The sequence below is a fragment of the Equus quagga genome, chromosome 16, assembly GCF_021613505.1.
Source record: "Equus quagga isolate Etosha38 chromosome 16, UCLA_HA_Equagga_1.0, whole genome shotgun sequence".
Taxonomy (NCBI): domain Eukaryota; kingdom Metazoa; phylum Chordata; class Mammalia; order Perissodactyla; family Equidae; genus Equus; species Equus quagga.
The window spans coordinates 30,988,843-31,014,664 of NC_060282.1; the positions used below are offsets into that span (position 1 = coordinate 30,988,843).

Sequence of the window (25,822 nt, forward strand, 5' to 3'; positions counted from 1 at the left end):
AATTTTTATTGGAACACAGCCACACTCATTGGTCTGTATATTATCTTTGGCTGCTTTTGAACTGTAATGTCAGAGTTGAATTGTTGTGACTGACAGAGACCATGCATTGTTTCACTCTAGTTGCCTCACACTGCTACTTAGTGCACTGTGAATCCCAGTGATGCTGCACTTATACCTGGACAGTGTTTCAGTGCTGTGTGTATCACCATACCACAACATTTACTTCTTTTATTACCAGTGCATACTCATCATTTCAAAGCAAGAAGAGAAAAGTGGACTTCAGATTTGCTTTTAAGGCACAATGGAATGAGGGGATTATTTTGTATCGAATTAGAAAGCAAAGCTTTGAACTGGGGCTATAGGTATACTAGAAGAATGCGGTATACATCCACATTACCAGACTGTAAGCACTCATTACAATATTCTCAACTGACAGCAAGGCAACTGTCAGAAAAATTAGGAAATGTGAAACAAGGTGTCTCATTACAGCAGAATTTCCTTACAAAAATTAATGAAAATGAGGCTTCAACCAAAGTAAGTTTCTGAGTGGCTCTTTTGTTAGCCAAATAAGGAAAAACATTTAGCAATAGTGATTAAAGGTCTGTTGAATTGCAGAGCCAAAGAAATATGTTCAGAAAAAATCAACTTGTTTAAAACTGTTAGCCTTTTGGTGAGAACAGTCACTCAGAGTTGAAGATACTGGGAGCAACATCAGCATAGTCAGTTAATAAACAGGGCGCATGATTTTTAATGTTTTTCCTTGGCTCTTGATGGGTCCATAGATGTTACCCATATGGCTTAGTTGTTATTGATTTGAGGAATCAGTGCTGGACTTGAAATGACTGAAGAATATGCCTCCATCTGTTTGGAACAACTACAGGTGAAAATATTTTCAAAATTGAGAAAACACTAATTTATTACAACCTGAAGTGGAATCTAGTAAGATGTGCTAAAACTTTTGCTGGTAAATATGTGTGAAGGAGAAAAAGGCTTAGTTGGAGAAATTTACAAAGCTTGTGAAACTATGAGGTGTTACTCATTGCATTATTCATCCCCAGGTACTTTGTGGGAAATACTTGGCTCTGTGGGGTGTTTTTGAACTGTTGAGCACTGTCAACAGTGAACTGCATTTGCTCTTTTGGACTTAACTGTTGTCAGTACCTGAATTTTTGTCAGAAATAGAATATCTCATTCCCTGCTACACAGTAGTTGGATGGCCTATCAGTTGCAAAGTTTTATTGTGACTTTTTTGAGCTTGGGGCGAGATTGAAATTTTTCTTAATGAGAAAAATTGCCCTCAACTGCTATTATTAAGCCCTGAGTGGCTCTGGAAATTAACTTTTGATATTATAAAACAAAACAGTACTTACAAGCAATACTTAAACTGCAGTAATCATTTTAATGACAACTAACATAATATGAATCACAAGTGATGTTTGCTGTTTTATACATTTTTTGTTCTTTCACATGTTAAAATAAGAAATGAGACCTTCATTTCCAAACAAATTTGCAGCAGATAAATTTTTTGAGCTCAAATTGCTATTCCAGAAAGTTTATACCTCATTGTAAGTACAAAGGAGATTTCCCTATTTCAAAATTTATTCAGATGCGCAGTTGAATTTGAAGTGATTTATCTGCAATGTAATGATATGCTAAAAGGCGCTATCAAAAGAATTTAGCAGAATTCTATAAATGCCTTCCAAGTGATAAATGTGCTAAATTAAAGTTATATGCTTGTCAATTGATATCAGTATTTGGTAATACCTATGTGCATGAGAAAACATTTTCAAAAATTGAACATGTAAAATCTCATTATAGATCAGCATTAACAAACATTTGCAATAAATTTTAATGATAGGGATCTCTAACTTTGAGCCCAGTTAGGCAAAATTATCACTAATAAAGGAATTCTTTAAACCTCTATTAACAAAAAATTGTACTAAACTACTCTATTTTGAGTTTTGTCAATAAAATATTTTGGAATTTTTTTTTTCTTTTTATATAAGTACCTGCATAATATTCTCAGTTTTGCATCTTGGTTGGCAAAACCTAAAATAATTGTTATCTGGCCCTTTACAAAAATTTTCCTAATCCCTGGTGTATATGCACAGAAGGAGAAAGATGATTTCTCAGGGAAATCATCCTCCAGTTAAAACAATAAAGGTATATGTGACGCAGTGATAGAAAGTTAGATAAGTAAAAATAAATTTTAACATCATATACAATAAACTTACAGTTTTTATCTTATATGGATAAATTTATGAATGAGTTCCATGAATGCCTACTAAAATTACCTACTTCAAAACCGATAGTAAGAAAAATGATCACACTCATCTGTGCTTGTACGTGAGATCTTTGGCAAGAGAGTATTGAGGCAAACAATTGTTCTGAACAAATACTGCAATTTAAAAATTTCTGCCTGAAGCTCAGGCTTCATTTTTAAGATGATGAAACTTTTAGCTGATTAGTGTAATTATCTTTTCCTAGAAATTGTTTTATTCTGGAGTGAGTGTTGATTTTTTTTTTTATACCTTGCTTTGCTTAGAGGGGATTTAAGAGGGGCTAAGTGGGACTAGATATTATTATTAGGTTATTATCAGATTCTAGGTCCCTTAAAGTGTTCAAACAACATTTTATGGGGAATCTACAATATGATAAAATAGAAAGATTTATTAATATCACAGTCTGGGAGAACTTGATGTTAGAGCTGGACCTTGAAGGATGGCTAGAATTTAGACTTTCAGATGGATGTCTTTCGGAGAATAATCTATGTGGAGTGAGCTTTAAGAAGTAGGGAAAGCAGGAAGTAGTCAATGGTGGTATGGTGGAAGAAGGAGCTGCATGGCTACTTTGGGGTTTTCATATTCAGTTGAGAGAAGTGGACGTTTTTGACAAATCTTTCCAAGATTGGCGTAGTGACTGGTACTCAGAGGTGCTCATTGGATAAAAATTAGGGAGCTCTTTAAGGAAATTGAGAAGAAATACATGTTAAGCACTGAGTGACAGGGTGGCCAGCTGCTGATCATCAGAGTAGCAGAATTTGCTAAATATTAGCCAAGGACCTGTTAACATTTATTTGACATCTAGTCCTTTTCTAATTCCCAGTGCTACCAATTTTTTCCCTTTTTTTGATTGAATTTATAGTAGTTTACGTCATTGTGAATTTCACTTGTACATTATTTCTTGTCCATCACCATATAAGTGCTCCCCTTCACCCCCTGTGCCCACCCCCGGCCGCCTTCCCCTGGTAACCATTGAACTGTTCTTTTTGTCCATGTATTTGTTTATCCTCCACATATGAGTGAAATCACATGGTGTTTGTGTTTCTCAGTCAGGCTTATTTCGTTTAACTTAATACCCTCCAGTCCTATCCATGTAGTTGCAAATGGTATGATTTTGTATTTTTATGTCTGAGTAGTATTCCAGTGCGTGTGTGTGTGTGTGTGTGTGTGTATCTATATACCACCCCACATCTTCTTTATCCAGTCATTGGTCGATGGGCACTTGGGTTGCTTCCATGCCTTGGCTATTGTGAATGGTGCTGCAGTGAACATAGGGGTATATTAGTCGCTTTGGATTATTGATTTCAAGATGTTTGGATAGATACCCAGTAGTGGAACAGCTGGGTCATATGGTGATTCTATTTTTAGTGTTTTGAGGAATCTCCATTCTGTTTTCCATAGTGGCTGCACCAGTTTGCATTCCCACCAGCAGTGTATGAGGGCTACCTTTTCTCCACACCCTCTCCAACATTTGTTATTTTTAGTCTTAGTGATTGTAGCCATTTTAACAGGTATAAGGTGGTATCTTAGTGTAGTTTTGATTTGCATTTCCCTGATGATTAGTGATGTTGAACATCTTTTCATGTGCTTATTTAGCAATCTGTATATCTTTGGAAAAATGTCTACTCATATCCTCTTTCCATTTTTTGATTGTGCAGTTTGTTTTTTTGGTTGTTCAGTTGTGTGAGTTCTTTATATATTATGGAGATTAACCCCTTGTCAGATATATGTTTTGCAAATATTTTGTTCGAATTGGTGGGTTGTCTTTTTGTTTTGATCCTGTTTCCTTTCCCTTGCAGAAGCTCTTTAGTCTCATGAAGTCCCACTTGTTTATTTTTTTCTTTTATTTCCCTTGTCTGAGAAGACATGGTATTCGAAAAGATCCTTTTAAGTTTGATGTCGAAGAGTGTACTACCTTCCAGCAGTTTTATGATTTCAGGTCTTATCCTCAGGTCTTTGATCCATTTTGAGTTTATTTTTGTGTAGGGCGTGAGACAATGGTCTACTTTCATTCTTTTGCAAGTGGTTGTCCAGATTTTCCCACACCATTTATTGAAGAGACTGTCCTTTCTCCACTGTATGTTCTTGGCACCTTTGTTGAAAATTAGCTGTCTGTAGATGTGTGGATTTATTTCTGGGCTTTCTGTTCTGTTCTGTTGATCTGTGTGCCTGTTTTTGTACCAGTACCATGCTGTTTTGATTACTATGACTTGTACATTTTGAAGTCAGGGATTATGATGCCTCCAGCTTTGTTTTTTTTCCTCAGGATTGCTTTAGCTATTTGGGGTCTTTGGTTGCCTCCAATGAATTTTAGGATTCTTTGTTCTATTTCCTTGAAGAATGTCATTGGGATTCTGATTGGGATTGCATTGAATCTGTAGATTGCTTTGGGTAGTATGGACATTTTAACTGTTTATTCTTCCAATCCATGTGCATGGAATCTCTTTCCATTTCTTTATGTCATCATCTATTTCTTTCAGTAACGTCTTAGAGTTTTAATTGTATAAGTCTATCATCTCCTTGGTTGAATTTATTCCTAGATATTTTATTCTTTTTGTTGTGATTGTAAATAGGATTGTATTCTTGAGTTCTCTTTCTGTAGGTTCATTATTAGAGTATAGAAATGCAACTGATTTTTATAAGTTGATTTTGTACCCTGCTACTTTACTGTAGTTGTTGATTATTTCTAATAGTTTTCCAATGGATTCTTTAAGGTTTTCTATGTGAAAGATCATGTTGTCTGCAAACAGCGAGAGTTTCACCTCTTCATTTCCTATTTGGATTACTTTTATTCTTTTCTCTTGCCTAATTGCTCTGACCAAAACCTCCAGTACTATGTTGAATAAGAGTTGTGATAGTGGGCACCCTTGTCTTGTTCCAGTGCTACCAATTTAACTGAAGCCCAGTAATATTGTAATAATGTTTCCTTCTCTCTGTAGTTTCCAGTCTTTCATCCCTGAATTCAATTTGTGTGAGTGCCTGATTTTCTAATTATGGTGAGCGATTTGCCCATAGAAGGTTTTCACACATTTGCCATAATAGGTGAATGACTAAAAGTCATAGCTTAGCAGTCTTTTGCAACAGACTGACAGCATGTATAAGGACCTTCCAAAATCCTTTTACTCAGCAAGGATAATAGGATTATTTACCTCTTAAGTGTGTCTCTCGTCTCACTCCAAATTGGGGAATACCAGCTGGCGTTCCTGTGATTTAGACTACTGTTTCTTTTTTTCTTTTGAGGAGATGGCCCTTATAATATTCATTCTTAAGAGTTTGCAATCTTACTGAAAGTGTGCAATCTAATGGGCTGTTTTAAGTGTTTTCTTTAAATCATGTGATTATAGATCTAGAAAAACTAGGTAAGTTAATAATATTAAATAACTTTTATATTTTTACTTTAGGTATCTTAATGCAATTCAGACAATGTGTCCACATATTCTCCGCTATTTGACTACAGCAGTCATAACAAACAAAGATGTTCGAAAACGCCGGCAGGTACTCAAAGATCTGGTCAAAGTTATTCAACAGGTAAAAACGAAAATTTTTATTGATTTTTAAAACATGCCTAAACTTTAGGTCTAACCTTTTTTTCTAAAGTAGGACTCTTAGCTCTTAAGGTAAAAGTGTTTTAAAAATAGCAAAGTATACATGAAGAAAGAAGAACTCAAGAGCCACAGATTGGGCATTGTACTATCTTTTAAATCGAAGATATCCTTAATGTTATATGTGGTATGAATGAACACTGCTTTCTGCTAGGTGGATATTTAATATACATTGCATATTTGTGTTGCTCTTACTGCAAAATAGTGAAGGAGATCTGGAGCTTGAAACTGTTTGTTGGGAGGTCACTATCTACCTAATTCCTGAGTAGTAACCTTTACATAGAATAATATTAATAGCCCCTGAGTTACATAAAAGCTGCAGTCCTACTGGCTGATTTTTAGTGAGTTTCTCAGTAATATCTATGGTTTAGAAAAATAACAGATATTTATTTGCTCTAAGAATACTGTGAATTAAATACAAAAAGACAATTTCCTTCAGTAGAGTATGAATACCCTTATACTTGGGGAGGTTCATCACTGTTATTGACTAATGGAGACTTCTGGCATTAGAGGAATTTGAGTTTTTGGAATGGTTCTAGGGTAAGAATTTAGAGAACTTGGTCTGGAAGGCATTATAAGCTTAAGGTGTGGCCTGGAATCAGGATACAAGTAATTGCTTTGAGAAGATGATATGAGGTAATTTGTTAGAAATTAATGGTAAGGGAGGAGAAAATAGGAAGACTGGGATATTCTTGGGGCAGTCTACTAAAGAATGTTGAATCAGATCCAACTTGACCTTTGACTTAATTTTACAGGAGTCTTACACATATAAAGACCCAATTACAGAGTTTGTTGAATGCTTATACGTTAACTTTGACTTTGATGGGGCTCAGAAAAAGCTGAGGGAATGTGAATCAGTAAGTATGAATTTTTACTTATAAATTAATAATATTTAAAATTTTTGCGTATTGTGAGAGTTAACTTTTCAGTGTTTTATTAAAATAATTATATCAGAAATGTTTATTAATCTTAAAATAGCAGATTATTTAGAAATGTGCTGGGGTGAAGACATTTTTAATATTATTGCCATGTGTATATCCCTTTTGTTAGGACAGTTTGTTGAAACATTGGGACATTATAAATTTCACATATACACCCATAATTGCATGTCTTATCCTGAATGAGTAAGTATTGTGAAATATTTCATATAAATGGACAAGGTTGTATGGAATTGCACTTCATAACTGTGATTCTCAATTTCAATTCTCAAGTGGGGCTATGTTTAGAATTTTTCATATGATTATATTTAACATTTGCTATAAATCAGTCAAGCTAAGAGTGAATTTTATAACTACAGTGTCTTCTGTTGGTTGGTAGAAACTAAAGTACCTTCAGAGCAACGGAAAGAGTTAGATTTATGTTTATTTTTTTAGTAAGTTAGTTTGCAAGTTTTAAGAAATTAAACCAAGAACTTACCTGCTAAGTGCGTTTATCAAATCCACAGATTATTAGCTGTCAGCTTCATTTTTGATCCCAAATGTTGGCACAAAAATGGGCAGAGTTTCTTGAAGGACTAAGATCTTATTTCTCTAAGGAAAAAAAAAAAAATGTAAATATATCTTCAGAAGTGATTTTCCAGCGTTGGACAAAATATAAAATCAGATTCCAATATGATAATTTGTCTTCATGTAGTCGTATGTGACATTAAATATGAGTATATATTTGTTATATCAAGTATCTAGACCCTCCTGAGGCAGAGGGGTACTTAGTTGCTATTTTTGAAGTTAAAATATTCTCTTTTAATTATGATATTCTCTGTGGAATAGGGTCCACCCCTTGATGTTTTTTCCTTTGTAGATTTCCGAGTCTACTTATTATCACAGAAATATGCATATCTGTAGTCCATTCATAACTATTTTAAATAGCTGGAAAAGATATGGTATCTACCTAGCTTTTATGTAGGATAATGGAGAGGACAAAGCTACAAGGTTGCTCACGTTGTCAACAGAACAAGGAAACATTGAAGTTCTTTGGTCTTTTTCTTAAGCGTTTGTTTACTTGTTTAAATTGTTAAGAGTGTTAAGAATGTAGTGTTCTAGAAAGTCCTGTGGCATAGAACTCATGATATTAGATGAGAGAATTGTAGTGAATGGAATAGTGAGTAAAGCATACAGAAAGGGTTTGAGTCAAACTTTTAAAAATTGCCTGTCAGTGCCATTAATTATTTTTTTTATATTTTATACACATAGGTGCTTGTGAATGACTTCTTCTTGGTGGCTTGTCTTGAGGATTTCATTGAAAACGCCCGTCTCTTCATATTTGAGACTTTCTGTCGCATCCACCAGTGTATTAGCATTAAGTAAGAACCTGATTTGATTTGTATTTTCCATTTAAAGTTAACACTTAATAGGATTCCAGTTAATTGAAATTTTATTTCATTTCCCTCTCTTTTAGAAGGAAAAGGAAACAATCTGATAATGATTTATTAAAAATCCTAACTTTTGTGAGTTCTAGGATGCTGCATATTCAGAAATAGCTTCTTTAGCTTCCATGTGTATGGTACAGCATGATTTTTGAAAATGGTGACTTAAAGGCAGTATTGTGATTGTCAGCTATCTTTTTAAAGAATACTAGTATACTATTATGTAGGGAGAGAAGAGAAGTAACCAGTATTAGAATGATTTTTAACAGGAGTTCAAATAAGGAGTTAGCCCTTAGTAAATCAGAAATACTGTTAAAAGACCACATTTGGTAATCATTTCAGTTAATTAAATTTGTTTTATTTAATTATATATTTGACATCTCATATAGAAAACTCCTGTGACATCCTAAAATGTTGAAACATGGAAAAATTATGATGAATTTCAGTTGAAATTTTCTCTGATGTTTGAGAAAATTATTGGGGGAAAAATTGTGAAACTTATATAACCTATTAGAAACTTATTTTACATATTAGAATTTGAAAAATAACCAGTGCCCTATGGCCACAGATGAAGTCAAACAGTAAATGCTCCATAAATGTTTAAAAACTTAACTACTTTAATGTTTGCCTCTTAGGAATTGTGTGTAGACCAAAGTTTTTCTTTTGTGCCATTTGTTTTTGCTTAGGCATCCATACTTGCTTGCCTAATTTTAGTGGGTTGTCATTGAAGTGGTTCTTCAGAGAAGTATAGTGTGATCATGGGGCTTTTCCTATGAGAATTGAAGCCTTGACTTCAGTTTTATTAGTACTTTACTATAGCTAGCAGAAATGTAATTTTAAAAATCTGATTCTCTTAAAGAATATATGCAAATTCCTTAGAAGTTGTTGATTGTAAAATAAAGAGATAGGTATATCTATGTGGGACTCTGGTGGACAGTAGATAACTGAATTTTTACATTGCCTTTTCCTCCTCCCCACCAAGATTTATAATTTGGACTTGTGAATGAGGGATGCTAATATTTTGGTTTCCCTTGCAGACTTTCCACCATTTCTCCTTAGAATCTGGTCACTTGGATTTTTTTGTCCAGAACTTACTTAACTTTCCCTGTTGGGAGCCCTTTGAAAGCAGGCTCTACTTTTTATATCTTTAGCACGTAGTATACTAAGTTTACAGTATCCATGCTGAATAAATATTTGTTAAAAGAATCAATTTCTTTCCTTTGTATTAGTGAATTTGTGTTTTGTCCGTGAGCATGCTTTTTCGCTTTGGTGTTTGTTTATGAGGTCCATGAGCAAGAAGCTTTGTGCTAGGGTTAGGTCTTCCTCTTTATTAACTCTGGGACCTTGTATTCATTATTTTGCTTCTTGGGATTCAATTTACTGTCCTTAACAGTAAAATCAAGTATTTGTCCTGTCTACTCAAGAGAGACGTGCAGCTCAAAGAAGGTAATATGGTGGGACTGCTTCTGTGAACTTTTATTTAATATTGTCATTATCCAAGAATTTTTTTAAAACTTACACGAATGTAGTTTTTGATTTTTTTCTTGGATTGCTGTAGTTCTTTGATTCCTGTCATTTTTGATAGTTTTAGACAAAGTCTTAAAGCGTTTTCAGATTTACGTTCTAGTGGCTTTCTAAAGTCTAGAAATCTTTTTTCTTTTCCAATGATAGTATTTACTTTTTACTTAGGTTGTTTAAATGTTTTTGGCCACCTGTGGAATGTTTTTCTAACTTAGATGATTTCAGATTCATAAATTAATGCATTTTCTTCAAATATTAGGGAATAAATTTAGAGCTGAGGGAAACCTTAGGGAGCTTCTAATCCAGCAGCACCCAGTTATTGAATCATCGACTCTAGAACTTTTCAGTAGAACTTCCTGCAGTGATAAAAATGTTTTATATCTGCATTGTTCAGTGTGGTAGCCAATAGCCATATGTGGCTTTTGAGCACTTTGTGGCTCAAGTTTTAAGTTCTAGAACCAGGGTTTGTAAGTCGTTTGTGTGGAGGACTTGTTTTCAAATGTGGTATTATATATATGAGTATGGGTATTTATGTGTATATATAAGCAGATCAAATCAGACCCCCTTCACCCTGTTTAGTCTATATGTCTGTTCAACTTCCCTCCTGACTGCTAAGGCACCTCAATGAAACTGTAAGACTTTTGGCAGCACAGTGTTACAAAACACTGATTCAGTACAACTCCTTTGTTTCGGAGTGGTTTTTACCTTCTTGTTTGTAGCTGAGAAACTTAAGGCTCAGAGACTAATATTAAGCTGCTTAGGTCTTATATAATGACAGAGTCTGGGCTAATAGGCCTTTGACATTCATTGTATTGTACCTCACTATAAATTCTTTCTTTTTCATTGTGAACAGTTGATATTTTTAGAAATACCAGATTTAGATTAATTTGTCATTAATGTTTCACTTGAACCAGAGGATAAAGGTGGAAAACCGTAAGTCATTGATTAGCTCTATGTCTCAGAATCTCTGTAGAGTTTCGTTTTGTTTTATTTTACAAATACAGATTCCTTGAAGCCACCCCAAACTTTCTGGATCAGATTTTCAGAGTATGCTCTGCTGTGATGTGTAATAGGTCTACTATGCTGTGCCTTAAGGTTGGTTATTCCAAAGCACATCCAGGATTGACAACCACTGCATCAGGTCACCAGTTTTTTAGGCGTGTAATTACAGCCTGCTAGAGAATGAAGTGAAAAATCAGTGGTTTAATAGCTTTAGAATATAATGAATTAAGAAGATAAGGGCAGAGTAGAAAGTGTAGCTTCATGAAAAAAATATTCTTCTTAGAACAACAGTGAGATCTTAGGTTGTAAGGTTCAAGGGTGGTGGTGGTCGGTGCATCCAGTAGGACTCAGTCCAAGTTCTTCGTATTTTTAAAAGCGCTTTAATGGGTTAGGAATATGGCTGAAAATAATGTTAAGCATTTAAGTTGGGTTTTTATAAATAAGGCAAACCTCATAATTCGGACTCCAAGGACTTGGAATCCATGATAATGACCAATAGAGCTAATGTTTACCTGTAAACAATACGTAGAAAAAAATCATTGTTCTCTAGTCCAGAGTTTTTAAACCTAGCTGTACATCAGAATCGTGTGGAGAACTTTAAAAAAAGCAACAACTTAAACTTAAAAAGAATGATTTTCTGACCTCACTCTAGACCTTCTGAATCAGAATCTCCGAGATCAGAGCTTGAGAATATGGGTTGAAAGCTTCCCAGGTGATTGTTTTGCAGTCAGCCGTAGAGAATCATTGCTCTAAGTTAGTGATTTATAGTCTTAACTGCATTAGAATCAAGTGGGAAACTTTAAAAAGAAATAAAAATAGTGGATAACTGAGCCCAACCGCTAAAAACCTAAAATATTCTCTGAGGGGAGATATTGGCATCTGTATTTTTTTAAAGCTCCTCTAAGTAATTCTGATGTTGAAACCTCTTCTTTTAAATTAAACTTTTTATTTTGAGGTGATTATATATTTACATGCAGTTGTAAAAATTAATGATGAGATCCCTTGTGTCCTCTACCTAGTTTCCCCCAATGGTAACATCTTGCATACCATAATAAAATATCACAACCAGCATATTGACATTGATACATTCAGATACAGAACATTTCTGTCACCATGAAGATCACTCCAGTTGCTCTTTTGTAGCCATACCCACTTTGCTCCCACCTCTTCTTTTTCTTTTGTCCCCAAATCCCCCAAGTACGTAGTTGTAGATTTTTTTTTTAGTTGTGGGTCCTTCTAATTGTGTATGTGGGACGCCACCTCAAGGTGGCCTAATGAGTGGTGCCATGTCTGCGCCCAGGATCTGAAGTGGTGAAACCCTGGGCCCCGGAAGCGGAGCAGGGAACTTAACCACTCGGCCTCGGGGCCCACCCCTCCCACCTCTTCTTAACCCCTGACAGCCAATCGTCTATTCTCCAGTTTTGTAGGTTTGTCATTTCAAGAATGTGCAAAAACTTTAAACAAAAAATAGGGTTCAACTTTCTAAAGAGGATAAATGCACTATGTCATGATTATGATATAATTAGTTAATAGCAGTATGACTAGTACAGTTGTTAAAGAAAAGAATATTACAAATGTGAATGAGTTATGGTCAGGCACTGGGTAGAAAGTAGGGAGCACACCCTTATAGCTTAGAATCCAGAGGAAGAAACAGATATTAAATAAAGACAAAATTGCAAATATTATAGATGTTTTGAAGAAAATACAGAGTAAATAGAATGACATGGACCTAATTTGAATATTGGAAAATCAGAGAAGTAATTTATATTGAAGGTTCAGTGAACCTTGATAACTCTCTAAGTGGAATATCTTTAACCTCCAAAGTGGACTCTTCCACTGTATACTACTTATGACAGATTATTCTATTTACTAATTTGTGCTGGCCTATCTCTGGCTCTAATTAATCCAGTCTTTTGATATTTGATCTGTTTGGGGGGGAGAAGAGGAAGGATTTGTCTTTGGCTTCCTTTCTTTCTCCAAAGGGACACATTTCAAATACTGAATAGAATAGTATTATAAAAGCCATGGTTGTTTATTAAATGACTCTTTCCATTTGTGATTTGGAACATTCTCTGTTGATAGGTTTCTTGACTAAACGGCTGTAAGCACATGTGGTAGTCATATCTTTATAAAAATGCATATTAAGAATGTTTTTATCAGTCTATATACAACCCTATAGATTTGTAGGATAAGTTACAAATCTGTTTACCATAAAGTATGCAACATCTGTCAAAAAAGATTACTGTGGTGGGATTTAATTTAGTGTAGCTGAATAGTTTATCAGATATGGTGTGTGTCTGAAATTTAAAAGCTGTTCTAGAATAATTCTTGGACCAGTTTTCAATTGCAGATAAAAACAAAGTATGGAAGTAATATTTTGAATTTGTGTGATAAACATGTTGGAGCATACATTAATATAATTTTCCTATGGGGGTTCATTTTGGCTTTTCACAAAAGAAGGTATTTGCCGACTATTTTTGCGTTTCTTTAAGTTATGAAGTCATTCTATTTTGCTTATTTTATTAAGTAACATTTTAGATCTTAATATTTTTCTGAAAGTTGTTATTACCACATAACAATTTATATTCATAATTATGCTCCCTGACATTAGAAATAGAAAGGTGTGTTTCTAGATGGAAATAAAATAGTTTCAAAAGCCATTATCATTTCATTTTTGTGTTAACTATGGAGTAGTATACTCTTATTTTTGACTAATGAGATGTTGGAAGATCCACTGAGAATTTTCTGTCACACACAACATTTAGCATTTCTCAATTTCCTCCTGTTTTCTTTCTCCTGTTTCCTCCTAATCCTACAGTTAAACAGTTCACACTTAATACTTATTCTTTAATTAGTTGTCGTAGCATAGCATAACCCTTATAAAAGACTGGAGTACTTTGGATATGCTAAATAGTTGGCCACAGTCTTTAGTGAAAAGCAGGCCAGAGGTTCCCATAGTTTAATGCTTAAGTCAATAGTATTTGAGATAAATTGTGCTTATCAAATAAAATTTGGAAAGCTGGGTTACTTAAAGAAATAGTTAATAAGCATGTGAAATGCTGGACTCCATATCCTTATTTGTTAAGATATGTCAGGGTGTGGGCTCTGGGAAGGTTCAGAAAAGGGAGACTATCTGAAAGATTAGTGATTGAAAACCTGATAGAAAATCACCCTAGAGTTGGTGAAACCCTAATTGGTTCTCTAGATTTAAATTTATGTATCTTATTAAGTGGGACCACTGGTCTTAATTACTGCCCAGAAACAGAAAAGTATCTGGTTTTATGCTAGAGGCAAGAACACATTTAATTAATGAAATTGAACTGAGGGTGAAATACTCATTTTTACTATGTCTTTTGAAATACCACTTAGGATTCTACTTATTTCTCTTTTTTCACCCTGAAGGAATGATTTACATTTTTTCTGTGAAGTTATTAATCTTTTGCTTTATGGTACTGGATTTTGTATTTCATTTGAAAGTTCTTTCTCACAGTAGGTTTATGTGCTATTTACCCATGTTTTCCTCTGGAACCTTTGTGGTTTATTTCTTCTCCTGCTTTATTTCTTCTATGTAAACCCATCTACAATTTACCTGGGAGTAGAGAGTAAGGAAGACATCTACCTTTTTTTCCCTGAATGGCTAGCCAACATGATTTATTGAAAAACTCCTTTGCCCCACCGATTTGAAATGCCACCTATATCACATTTAAAATTCTGAGTTTTATAGGGGACTTTTTCTGAACTCTTTAATCTGTTAAAATTGTTTGTTGATTCCTGAACCAGCACCAAATTGTTTGAAATAAAGTTGATTTGTAATGTGTGTAAGTATTCAGTTTTTGTTTTCCCTGGAGTTAATAATTGCTACTTTTTCCCCCATTTGCTTAGTTGTTTTTCTTAATGTCTTTATCGTTAATTCCACTTCAGACTCTTTGCCAGTTTATAAATCTCTTCTCAAGATTTTTTATTATCAGTTTTATCTTCCTGAAAAAAATCAGGACTGGTTGCTCTCTGTGCCTGGTGCATATTTGTCTCCCTTTGTCATTTGTCCTGGGGATTCCTTTAGCCTTTCTCCTGTGATAGAGCTCTAATTTCCTAGACTTTGTCTTCATTTTTCTTGGTTTACTATCATTTTGGTAAAGTATATCCTTCAGTAACTTCATAAGAAAGAGTGCTTTGGAGGTAAATTTTTTTCATGTCTAAAAATGTCTTTTACTCATACTTGAATAATGGTATTGGTAGGCATGGTACTCTAGGTGGAAAACTACTTTACTCCAGAATTTTGAAAATATTGTTCTGTTGCTTTCTAGCTTCCTTTGGAGAAGTCAGAAGCCATTTTTATCACTTTTATATGGGTCTTTTGTTTTCCTCTCTCGAAATTTGAAGGATTTTTTTTTCTTTGTCCCCATTGCTCTGTAATTTCACAATGATATGCCTTAGTATAGGTTTATTTTAATTCTTCATACTGGACCCTTTTAATTTGGAAACTCTTATTTTCCAGTTCTGGAAAATTTTCTTGAATTGTCTCTTTAATGATTTACTGTCTTTTATGTTTACTGCTTATTTCTTTTGGAGCTTCTTTGTTTGGGTATTAGATTTCCTGGACCTATACTTCTAATTTTCTTATCTTTTCTCTCATATTTTCTTTTTTTTTTAAATTGAGGTAACATAGATTTATAACATTGTATAAATTTCGGGTGTACATCATTATATTTCAATTTCTGTGTAGACTACATCATGTTCACCACCCAAAGACTAAGTACCATGTCAGCATACACATGTGCCCTTTTACTCCTTTCTCCCTATCCCCTACCCTCTTTGCCTCTGGTAACCACCAGTCTAATCTCTATATCTATGTGTGTCTTTGTTGTTGTTTTTATCTTCTGATTATGAGTAAAAATCATATGGTATTTGACTTTCTCCCTCTGACCTATTTTGTTTAGCATATTACCCTCAAGGTGTTATCTCCTATTTTCCATCTCCTTGTACTCTACACTGGGAGATTTTCTCAACATCATCTTTTATGCTCTGTAGATTAAGTAAAATAAATCTTTGATGTCATGTCTTTAATTTCCAAGAACCTTCTCTCACTCCTTTTTCTCAGAATATTTTTTCTTTATAGCATTGTATTCTTATTTTTGGATGCAGTATCACAATAGTTTTTAATTTTTCTAAGGATATTAATGATAGTTCTGTTTTATTCATTTTCTTTTTTATTTGAGATGTAATTGACAAATAACTATATTAGTTTCAGGAGTATAACAAAATGATTCATTATTTGTATATATTGTGAAATGGTCACCACAATAAATCTACTTAACATCCATTATCACACATAGTTAGAGACTTCTTTTTCTTGTGATGAGAACTTTTAAGATTTACGCTCTTGGCAACTTTCAAATATACATACAGTGTTAATTAACTGTAGTCACCATGCTATACATTACTTCCTTTGATTTATTTATTTTATAACTGGAAGTTTGTAACTTCTGAACCCCTTTACCCATGTCATCCACCCCCATCTGCCTCTGCCAACCACCCATCTGTTCTCTGTATCTGTGAGCTTTGTTTTTGGTTTTGGGGTTGTTTCGGGTTGCACATATAAGTGAAATCGTATGGTATTTGCCTTTGTCTGTCTGGTTTATTTCACTTAGCATAATGGCGTCAAAGTTCATCCATATTGTCACGAAAAGCAAGATTTCTTTCTTTTTTGTGACTGAATAATACTCCACTGTGTATATTTATACCGCATTTTCCTTATCCATTCATCTATTCATGGACACTTAGGTTGCTTCCATGTCTTAGCTATTGTAAATAATGCTGAAATGAACATAGGTGTGCATATTTCTTTTCAAGTTAGTGTTTTCATTTCCTTCATACCCATAAGTGAAATTGGTGAGTCATGGGCATTCTATTTTTAATTGTTTGAGGAACCTCCATACTGTTTTCCATAATGGCTGCACCAGTTTACATTTCCAACAACAGTTGCAGAAGTGTTCCCTTTTCTCCATATCCTTGCCAACATTTGTTATTTCTTGTCTTTTTTGGTAATAGCAGTTCTAACAGTTGAGAGGGGCTATCTCATTGTAGTTTTGATTTGCAGTTCCCTGATGTTGAACATCTTTTCAAGTACCTGTTGGTCATTTGTATATCTTTGGAAAAATGTCTACAGTCACGTATTGCTTAATGATGGGAATGCATTCTGAGAAATGTGTCATTAGGCAATTTTATTGTTGTGTGAACATTGTAGAGTATACTTACACAAACCTAGGTATAGCCTACTACGTACCTAAACTATATTGTACTAATCTTATGGGACCACTGTTTTATATTCGGTCCCTTGTTGACTAAAACATTATGTGGAGCATGACTGTATATTTGAGTATTTAACCCCTTAACTATATGGTTTTCAATACTTTCTCTCATTTTCTTGGTGGGCTTTTCTTTTTGTTGAGGGTTTCCTTTGCTGTGCAGAAGCTTTTTAGTTTGATGTAGTCCCACTTACTTATTTTAGCTTTTGCTGCCTTTGCTTTGGTATCAGATCCAAAAAGTTCATTGGTCAAGAACTGCTATCAAGGAGCTTACCGCCTGTGTTTTCTTCTTTATGGTTTCAGGTAGTACATGCAAATCTTTAATCCATTTTGAGTTAATTTTTGTGTATGGTGTAAGATAGGGATTCAGTTTCATTCTCTTGCATGTGCCTGTCTAGTTTTCCCAACACAATTTATTGAAGAGAGTGTCATTTTTCCCTTGTATATTTTTGGCTCCTTTGTTGTAAATTAATTGACCATATATGAGTGGGTTTATTTCTGGGCGCTTTATTCTGTTCCGTTGATCTATTTGTCTGTTTTTATGCCAGTACCATACTGTTTTGATGACTTTAGCTTTGTAGTATAATTTGAAATCAGGAAGCATGATGCCTCCTGCTTTGTTCTTCTTTCTCAAGATTACTTTGGGTATTTGAGGCCCTTTTTGGTTCCATATGTATTTCTTATTTAGCATATTCAATATTATGTTATTATGTCACTTGAACAGGAGAGCTAGTCAATTTAAAAATGTGTATAACATATTTATACAAAATATTTAAATATGTACTTTAAGCTGCCTACAGACGAGGTTGGAATTTTTACTGTAATCTAAATAATCTGGAAATTATTTTTGTTTTTAAAACCTAGATTGAATTATTTTTTCTCAGACATTTTGCATTTTAATGTTGTCTTTTTGTTTTTTGATAAACTAAATTTATCTAAATAACACAAGATGGTGTAGGATAGCTTGAGGCACCTTTTTGTTTTTTAAGATTTAATAGAATACTCTATTTTCATTTTGAAATCTTTGGTGTTTTGCATAAAATCACTAGAATGTAAGAGAATTATAGACTGTGAGAATTTCTATTAATCTTTTCATTTCTTTTACTGTCTATTTTCTTGTTACTTAAAAGAAACTGGACTATTGCCACATTCTTTAATTCACTCTCCTAGTGATTGGTACCCTAGATAACTTGAGATGCCGTCAATAATTTACTAATACTTCTTGGACCTTATTCTAAGTTTTTCTTTGACTTGATTTAATAAAGTAAAGGATCAACAGGCACAACGCAAAACAGTAAATCCCCAAAGTGAGATTATGGGTCACAGCATGCAGGCATTTATGGTTCTTCATGCATGTTGCCAGATTGCCCCAGCCATGTTGGAACTTGAGATTTAGAATGTGGATATAAAGAAAAAGGAGGGTTGGAGAATTCTAGATAGAGTTTTATACAGAATAGAACTAACTTTCTTTTATCCTAAAATCTGACCTTAAATATTTCCTTAGATAAACTGTTCCCAAACCTCTAGACTAGAACTGGTAAATTCTTTGCATCTCACATAGCTCCTTCCACTTTTTCATCATTACACTTAATAATAATTTATATATTTTGGGGATTAGATGATTTTCCCCTAGTCCCCAGTCCCTCGGCTTAAACTTTATAAAGTTGGGGAACAGGCTGTATTTTTGTCACCAGCATGCAACACAGTTCATGTTTTGTTGAATGAGTGGCAAGGAAGGAAGAGGTTTGGTTTGGCTGGCACATGGTATTCATGAGGGAGATTAATGGGAGGTTGGAAAATTAGATTGTAGCTAAATTGTAGAGAACCATGAATGGGAAACTTAGAAGTTTGAATTTTATTGTTTTGGTAGAAGGACTCTATTAAAGGTTTGAAAGGAATTTGTGAATAAACTTGTTAGTTGGGTTTTAGGACTAACCTGGTAACTATGTAAAATAGACTAAGGAGAGACTTGAGAGGTAGATTAATTAGACTACTAGGAAATAGTCATGGAGCCCTACTGGGGGTAGTGACTAGGGGAGGAATGTACCTTTACTAATTGCCTCCTCTGTACTGGGCATTGTGATAATTGCTGGATATATGGCAGTGAATAAGAAATCTATGGTTCGTGCTCTTGGGTTGCATACACAGATTGTCTGGAAAGCAGATATTCAACAAAACAACTACAGCTGTTATGAATGCTGTGAAAAAAAGTAGGGGGCTATGAAACAAACATCAAACAGATATGTCACAGTTGGAGAGGGTGTCCTGAAAGGCTTATGAGGGCGCTGTTTTAGCTGAGACCCATGTAATGGATAGCTAAGTGAAGAAAAAGTTGGATGAGCCTTTTAAGTAGAAGGCATGGCAAGTCCAAAGGCCCTGAAGTGGTTAAAGACGTGACGTATTTAAGGAATAGAGAGGTTTAGTATGGCTGGTTCAGGAGAGACTTTCAAGATGAGACTACATTAGTAAGGAACTTAGATAAGAGGCAATGGTTAAAGAGATTATTAATGGGACTTCTCAATTGGGTATGAGCAGGAAGAAGAAGAATCTGATAACCTAAGCTTCAAGACTGCATGTTTCATTGTAACTTTCGTTACTTAGAGAACCTTCATAAATAGGTTTTATATTATAATTAAAAAAAAATCTTTATAATACCTACTGCACATAGTAGCTTACTGGGAATAATGTTTCTGCTTTTTAAAGCAGAATATAGAGATCTTTTTTTTTGAGGAAGATTAGCTCTGAGCTAACTTCTGCCAATCCTCCTCTTTTTGCTGAGGAAGACTGGCCCTGAGCTAACCTCCATGCCCATCTTCATCTACTTTATATGTGGGATGCCTCCACAGCATGATTTCCCAAGCGATGCCGTGTCCGCACCTGGGATCCGAACCGGCGAACGCCGAGCTGCTGAAGCGGAACGAGCGCACTTAACCGCTGCGCCACCGGGCCGGCCCAATACAGAGATCTTGAAGATTGGAGTTTAAGATATTTAGTACAAATGGTTTCATTAATGCTTTTCAGAGTAAAGTGGCCTTGACCTCACTAAACAGTTGGATTTTGGGGGATGCAGGAGGCATACAAAAGATAAATTGCTATAGGAGTGGATAAAATAATGAGTAAACTTTGGAAAGTCTCTTCTTTACCTTTAGAATAGCAGCTTCAGGTAAAAGTATCAGACATTTGCTTATTACTTTAGCAGTGTAAACGAGAATGAAATTTACACATCTCCAAAATAAGTCAAATGACAGCAAGAAAAAAGTTTAGTGGGAAGCCACAAGAAACACCAGCTTCAGAAATTTTTCCTAGTCAATAAATGTCTGCTTATTTAAGTAAAATGACATACTTCCCTATTTTTAGTAGCTTAAATAAAATGAAATTTAGAGAACAGTGATAAAGAGGATAAAATGAAATCTGTCCATGAGATTGAAGTAATAGTCATGGATTATTTGTTCTTTATGTTTGCTGAGAATGTATGCTTATAGCAAAAGTGATCGTAAAAGCACAGAGAACAAGATTTTGACACATAAACCAGGGAGTTTTGTGGTTGGGTTGGTTCATGCTCACCGTCATGATGTTGTTAACTAAAAGCGTATTTTAAGAACAAATTTTAAATGATTATATCTTCATAGATTTACTTTGTAATTTAGTTTGTAATAATTTTGTTTTAAAGATATCCTAACTTAGTTAACAGAATGTTACTCAAAATAAAAAATTCTTTGGCAATAAACGTGTAAGATAGTGGTAGGACAGATTATATTATTCCCATAAAGGTAGCTCTGGAATTATGTAATTATTTGATTGCCAGTGCCTTGAATATTTATATTTTAAAATTGGAAATCCTATCAGACCAGGAATTTTAGTGCATAATATTCTAAGGAATTATTTTGTTATTGGTATTCTAGTTCTTTCCTCAAACCAGTGATAACGTTAGAAGGCTGTACTATATTCAGTGAAGGCAGGTGAAAGGCAGACAGTTAATGTTTGTGTTTAAACAACCATTTATGCGTATGTGTATATTTTTTCTTAAATACTATACATGCATTATGTAGATACTCCTCCATCAGCTGACTGACTGATTTACCTACTGCCAAGGCTGGTGCTTGTGTTAGTCCTGATAAATTAAGCCCTGCAATGACCTCTTTTTCAACCTGATCATAAATTGGAAAAATAAAATGCAGATTGATGTCAAAAACTTTAGGTCAGGGTCTTGGTGTCTGTCATCTCCCTTCCTCCCTCCCTGCTTTCTCTTTCTTTCTCTTTTGTGTTGTCTGTGTTTGTGTGTGTGTGTGTGTGTGTCTGTCTGTCTCTTTTAAATCCAGTGGCCATTTAGGTTATACAGTGAACACTTTCAGGGAGTGCCCTCAGTTTATAACACAAACATAGACAGCAGACCTGAGTTTTAGTTTTGTTTTTCATTATATTATGTTTATTACTGATGCTCCTTGTAGTAAGTTTAATCTGTATAATCATATATCATAAAACATTTTTCTTTCTTAGATCATTACTAGTGGAGCATCTGCTAAGTGTTAAGATGCTTTTCTAGAAACTGGAAGGATTTCTGTAAATGCAGAATTTGGTGCCCTTCTCTCAAGGATCTTATAATCTGGTTGATGAAATGGGATAGGTCATGCACAATACAAGATAATAGCACAAATGTGAACAATGCAGTTATTAAGAGTCATAGTATTTAAGAGAAAGTGACCCATAAATACCTATAAGTCTCTATGCAGAGTGTGAGTCAAAGACTATGTACATAAAACCGTTTTTATACTCAGTTGATATCATTTTTGCTTTTTTCATTAGCATGTTGGCAGACAAACTGAACATGACTCCAGAAGAAGCTGAAAGGTGGATTGTAAATTTGATTAGAAATGCAAGACTGGATGCCAAGATTGATTCTAAATTAGTGAGTATTGTGTTAGCTATGCTACATACTAGATATCAGTTGCTATTTATTTTATACTATTTTGGAAATTTTTCATGAGGTCATTTTATTCTATTAAGAATGTTTTGTTTTAATGTACAGTTCTTTGAAGGCAACAGCAACCTCCTATTTTTTGTTGCTGGATGAACATTATCATCTCTCTTCAATGCATAAAAATATGTGCAAGTCATGTAGTGTTGTGATGTCATGCTCATGATTTACCTGGGAAACCTGATCATTAACATTACAGGATCAATTTCATTCTGTCTCATTTTAGGGTCATGTGGTTATGGGTAACAATGCAGTATCACCCTATCAGCAAGTGATTGAAAAGACCAAAAGCCTTTCATTTAGAAGCCAGATGTTGGCCATGAATATTGAGAAGAAACTTAACCAGAACAGTAGGTCTGAGGTAAGAACCACACATTTTGTACTCTTTCTGGGATTTAGCAATAATGAAACAGAATTGTTACATGGACTTCATTTGAGAACATAGTAATAAAGATTGGGTTGTATCTGATTTTGTTAGGGGTAAGAACATTTTGTTTAAGAAATTACTAAACTGAAAAGAATGTTTCTTAGCTGTATTATATATACTAGTTAAAGAAACTGAAAAGAATTGTGTTGCTAGTTGATTGTAACTATTTTTCTTTTCTTTTTTACTCTTTATGTATGACTTCATTGACTCATTTCTTCAGGGTTTTCAACACATCATTTTGATACTGGCAGATGATAACTTAAACGTGTGGACCTCTTTCAAGTGCTTGAAATTTGTGTCCCTTTTAAATCTAAAGAAATATTTCTGTAAAAATGTTAATTTTATACCAGTGTTGAACTTATAAAATTTTATTTCATCTAATATTTGTGTTTATGTCAAAAAATATATTCCCCTTTTTGGTAGAGATCCCACATAGCAGATATTAGAGGAACTTGAATGGCCTTGTAATTTTGGAATCTCAAACCACCTTTAATGCTCTGTAGCCATTAAGATTATGTGTAACTGTAGGGTATGAAGTTTTTCGGTAGCTGTTGTGGAACATTCAGGGAGCTCATTTGATTAAAGTTTCAGCAACAGGTTTGTGTCCTTAGAATAGTTCTTCAGTTTTAAAAGAGAAGGAAGAATTAGGAAATTATTGTCCATGCCTATTCCAACTGAGTTTAGAATAACTGAGCCTAAAAAATAACTTTTATATAATCAATTTGTATTGATTTGTCATAATATTGGTGATATTTTCATTTTTATACTTGATAATTGGTCAAAAACTGTATCAGATGGTATTTTGATGTATTTATTTTGTTCTGAGTGGGACATCTGACGTATAGTAATTTCAGAGGTTGTTAAAATCCTAGTGAATAGTTTGGCAGGAGTAGTGCTAAAAGGAAATGCTAGTATCACCTTTTACTAAGTTAGCTTTTCAGAAAGTACTTTCTTTTCACCCTCTCAATTTCTCTTTGTATGTTTTAGGCTCCTAACTGGGCAACTCAGGACTCCGGCTTCTACTGAAGAACTGTAAAGAAAAGATGAAAAAGTTATTAAAAAAGATGAAATAATAAAACCATTATGTAAAGGGTGACATACATTTTAGAAACAATTAACATATTGAGTATAAATTTTGGATAATTTGAATAAAATTGGCTGTGTTTCATTTTATCTTGTAAATTTCCTTGTGTATACAAATGTGTGTTTTTTTAACTTTTTATTTTGGAATTATAATAGATTTACAAGAAATTGCAAAAATAGTACAGAGAAGTCCCATGTAGCCTAAATGTAGTTTCCCCCAATTTTTTCATCGTATGTTACTATAATACAATACCAAAACCAGAATATTGACATTGGTACAATTTGTGTGAATAGCTCTGTGCTGTTTTATCGCATGTATAGATTTGTGTAACCATCACTGCAATCAAGATACAGAACTATCATCATCATGAAGATCTCCCTCATGCTACCCCTTTGAAATCACACACTATACTCATAAGCTCTAACTCCTGGCAACCACTAATCTGTTCTCCATCTCTCTAATTGTGTCATTATGAGAATGTTATAGCAATGGAATTCTACATTATGTGACTTTTCAAGATTAGCTTTTCCTACTCAGCATAATGCTCTTAAGAATTATCCAAGTTGTCATATAGATCAGTAGTTTGTTCCATTTTATTACTAAGTCATATTCCATGGTATTGATGTACCACATTGTTTAACCAATTACCTATTGAAGAATATTTCGGTTGTTTCCAGTTTGGGGCTCCTAGACATTCCTTAATTTCTATAAGTGGCTCCTTAGTCACTCACTGGGCAGCTATAGAGACTAAATAGGAGTTTAAATTAAATTTTATAAATGCCTCCTTGAATATTATATATATATATATATCTATCTCTACACATAACACAGTTTACTGGATACCCAAGATACTTAAGAAGTGTATAAAGCCCTGGTTGAGTCTCCTTTACACAGAAGTGGTTTGATTTTTTACTTTGGTTGTTGAACTAAAACCCAGTCACATAACAGAAATTTCTGTTACTACTCTTGAGGAATAGCACAAACATAAAAGATACATGCCTATTCTTTTATATGACCTCTGATCAGGCCACCCTCAACAATGAGTTAAGTTTAGAGAATATGGGCCAGATTTGGTCCATGCGCTGTGATTTCAGACCCCTGGTTTGCAGTGTTGGTTCTCTAAACTGTAGCCCAAAGGTGCTTAAGCTAATAGGGAGCATTACTGGTCAGGGTAAGCCGAGGGCTAATTTTTGATTCATCTATAAATAGTGTTGTGAAAGTCCCAAGTTTAGAGGATCGTTTGTGGTACAAAATGGTCAAGTTTCATAGAGAAAGTACCAAAAAGTAGCATATTGGTAAGTAGATAGAAACAGACCCTTCCTACCTCGTGTGTAGGAGCTAATTCCATGAATCAAAAGTACAGAGTCATAAGAAATAGAGCTATACTTATGTAAAGCTATATAAAACTACAAAAGATTAAGATGCCTATGTGTACCTCTTTCAGCCGTGACCCAAGGGCAAAAAGTTCTTAGAGGCATCATTAGTATTCACTTTTTATCTTAAGACTGGAGCTTAACCAGGCCACATTAATAGCAAAGATTTCTAAGTGGTTACATAGCCTGCAGGTAAAGCAAGTCGAACAAATGTGCCTTAGCTGATCAGTAAAAACACCAAGGAGGAAAGGTAGGAAGCTAGTATTAAGCATTTGCTAGGTTTCAGGCATTGTCATGTCTCTAAACAACCCTAGGGAGAAGGAAAGGAATCATAACATTTGAGTGCCTCACTTAAGCCTGGAAACACTGAGATTTTGGTGCTAATATGTATGTTATTGATGAGGAAACATACTTTGATGGTTACTCAAGGTCATACCCAGTAAACATTAAAACAAGCTTTTTCAGTTATATCACACTGCCTCTCCTTACATTATTATTGCCTATGACTCCTTCCAGACTAAATTTACAAAGGGATATATGTTTAGTAGGTTGTAAATGAGAATCTTGATTCACAAAACTATTCCAAGTTTCTTGGCACCGTTATGTTCAAATGAGAGCAAAAGGTATTCTATTTTTCTTTCTTAACCAATATAATCGTTGGATACTAGTGGCCCCACAAAAAAACTTATTGGAACATACGGAACTTTGATGAACATCTCTGATTTTTTCTATTTATGTTCTGCTCCTTCAAGGTCATCCATTATATGAATAATTAATGTTTACTTTTCCTACCACTTTTTGCTTTTTACGTATTGCTGCCCTTTGAACTTGAAAGATGATGCCACTGTGGATTATTAGTATCAGGAAAAAGCTATCTATAACTAATGGC

General features: G+C 34.2%; 1 protein-coding gene across 1 annotated transcript in view; it reads left to right on the forward strand.

The window, feature by feature from the left end:
- Positions 1-23,532, forward strand: part of EIF3E (eukaryotic translation initiation factor 3 subunit E) — a 48,573-nt gene extending 25,041 nt beyond the window's left edge. The window contains exons 8-13 of the mRNA XM_046642162.1: positions 5,684-5,810; positions 6,640-6,741; positions 8,074-8,183; positions 21,878-21,980; positions 22,276-22,410; positions 23,464-23,532. Coding sequence (XP_046498118.1) covers positions 5,684-5,810; positions 6,640-6,741; positions 8,074-8,183; positions 21,878-21,980; positions 22,276-22,410; positions 23,464-23,502 — 616 coding nt within the window. The 3' untranslated portion in view covers positions 23,503-23,532. The remainder of the gene's footprint in view (positions 1-5,683; positions 5,811-6,639; positions 6,742-8,073; positions 8,184-21,877; positions 21,981-22,275; positions 22,411-23,463) is intronic.
- Positions 23,533-25,822: the final 2,290 nt, after the last annotated feature.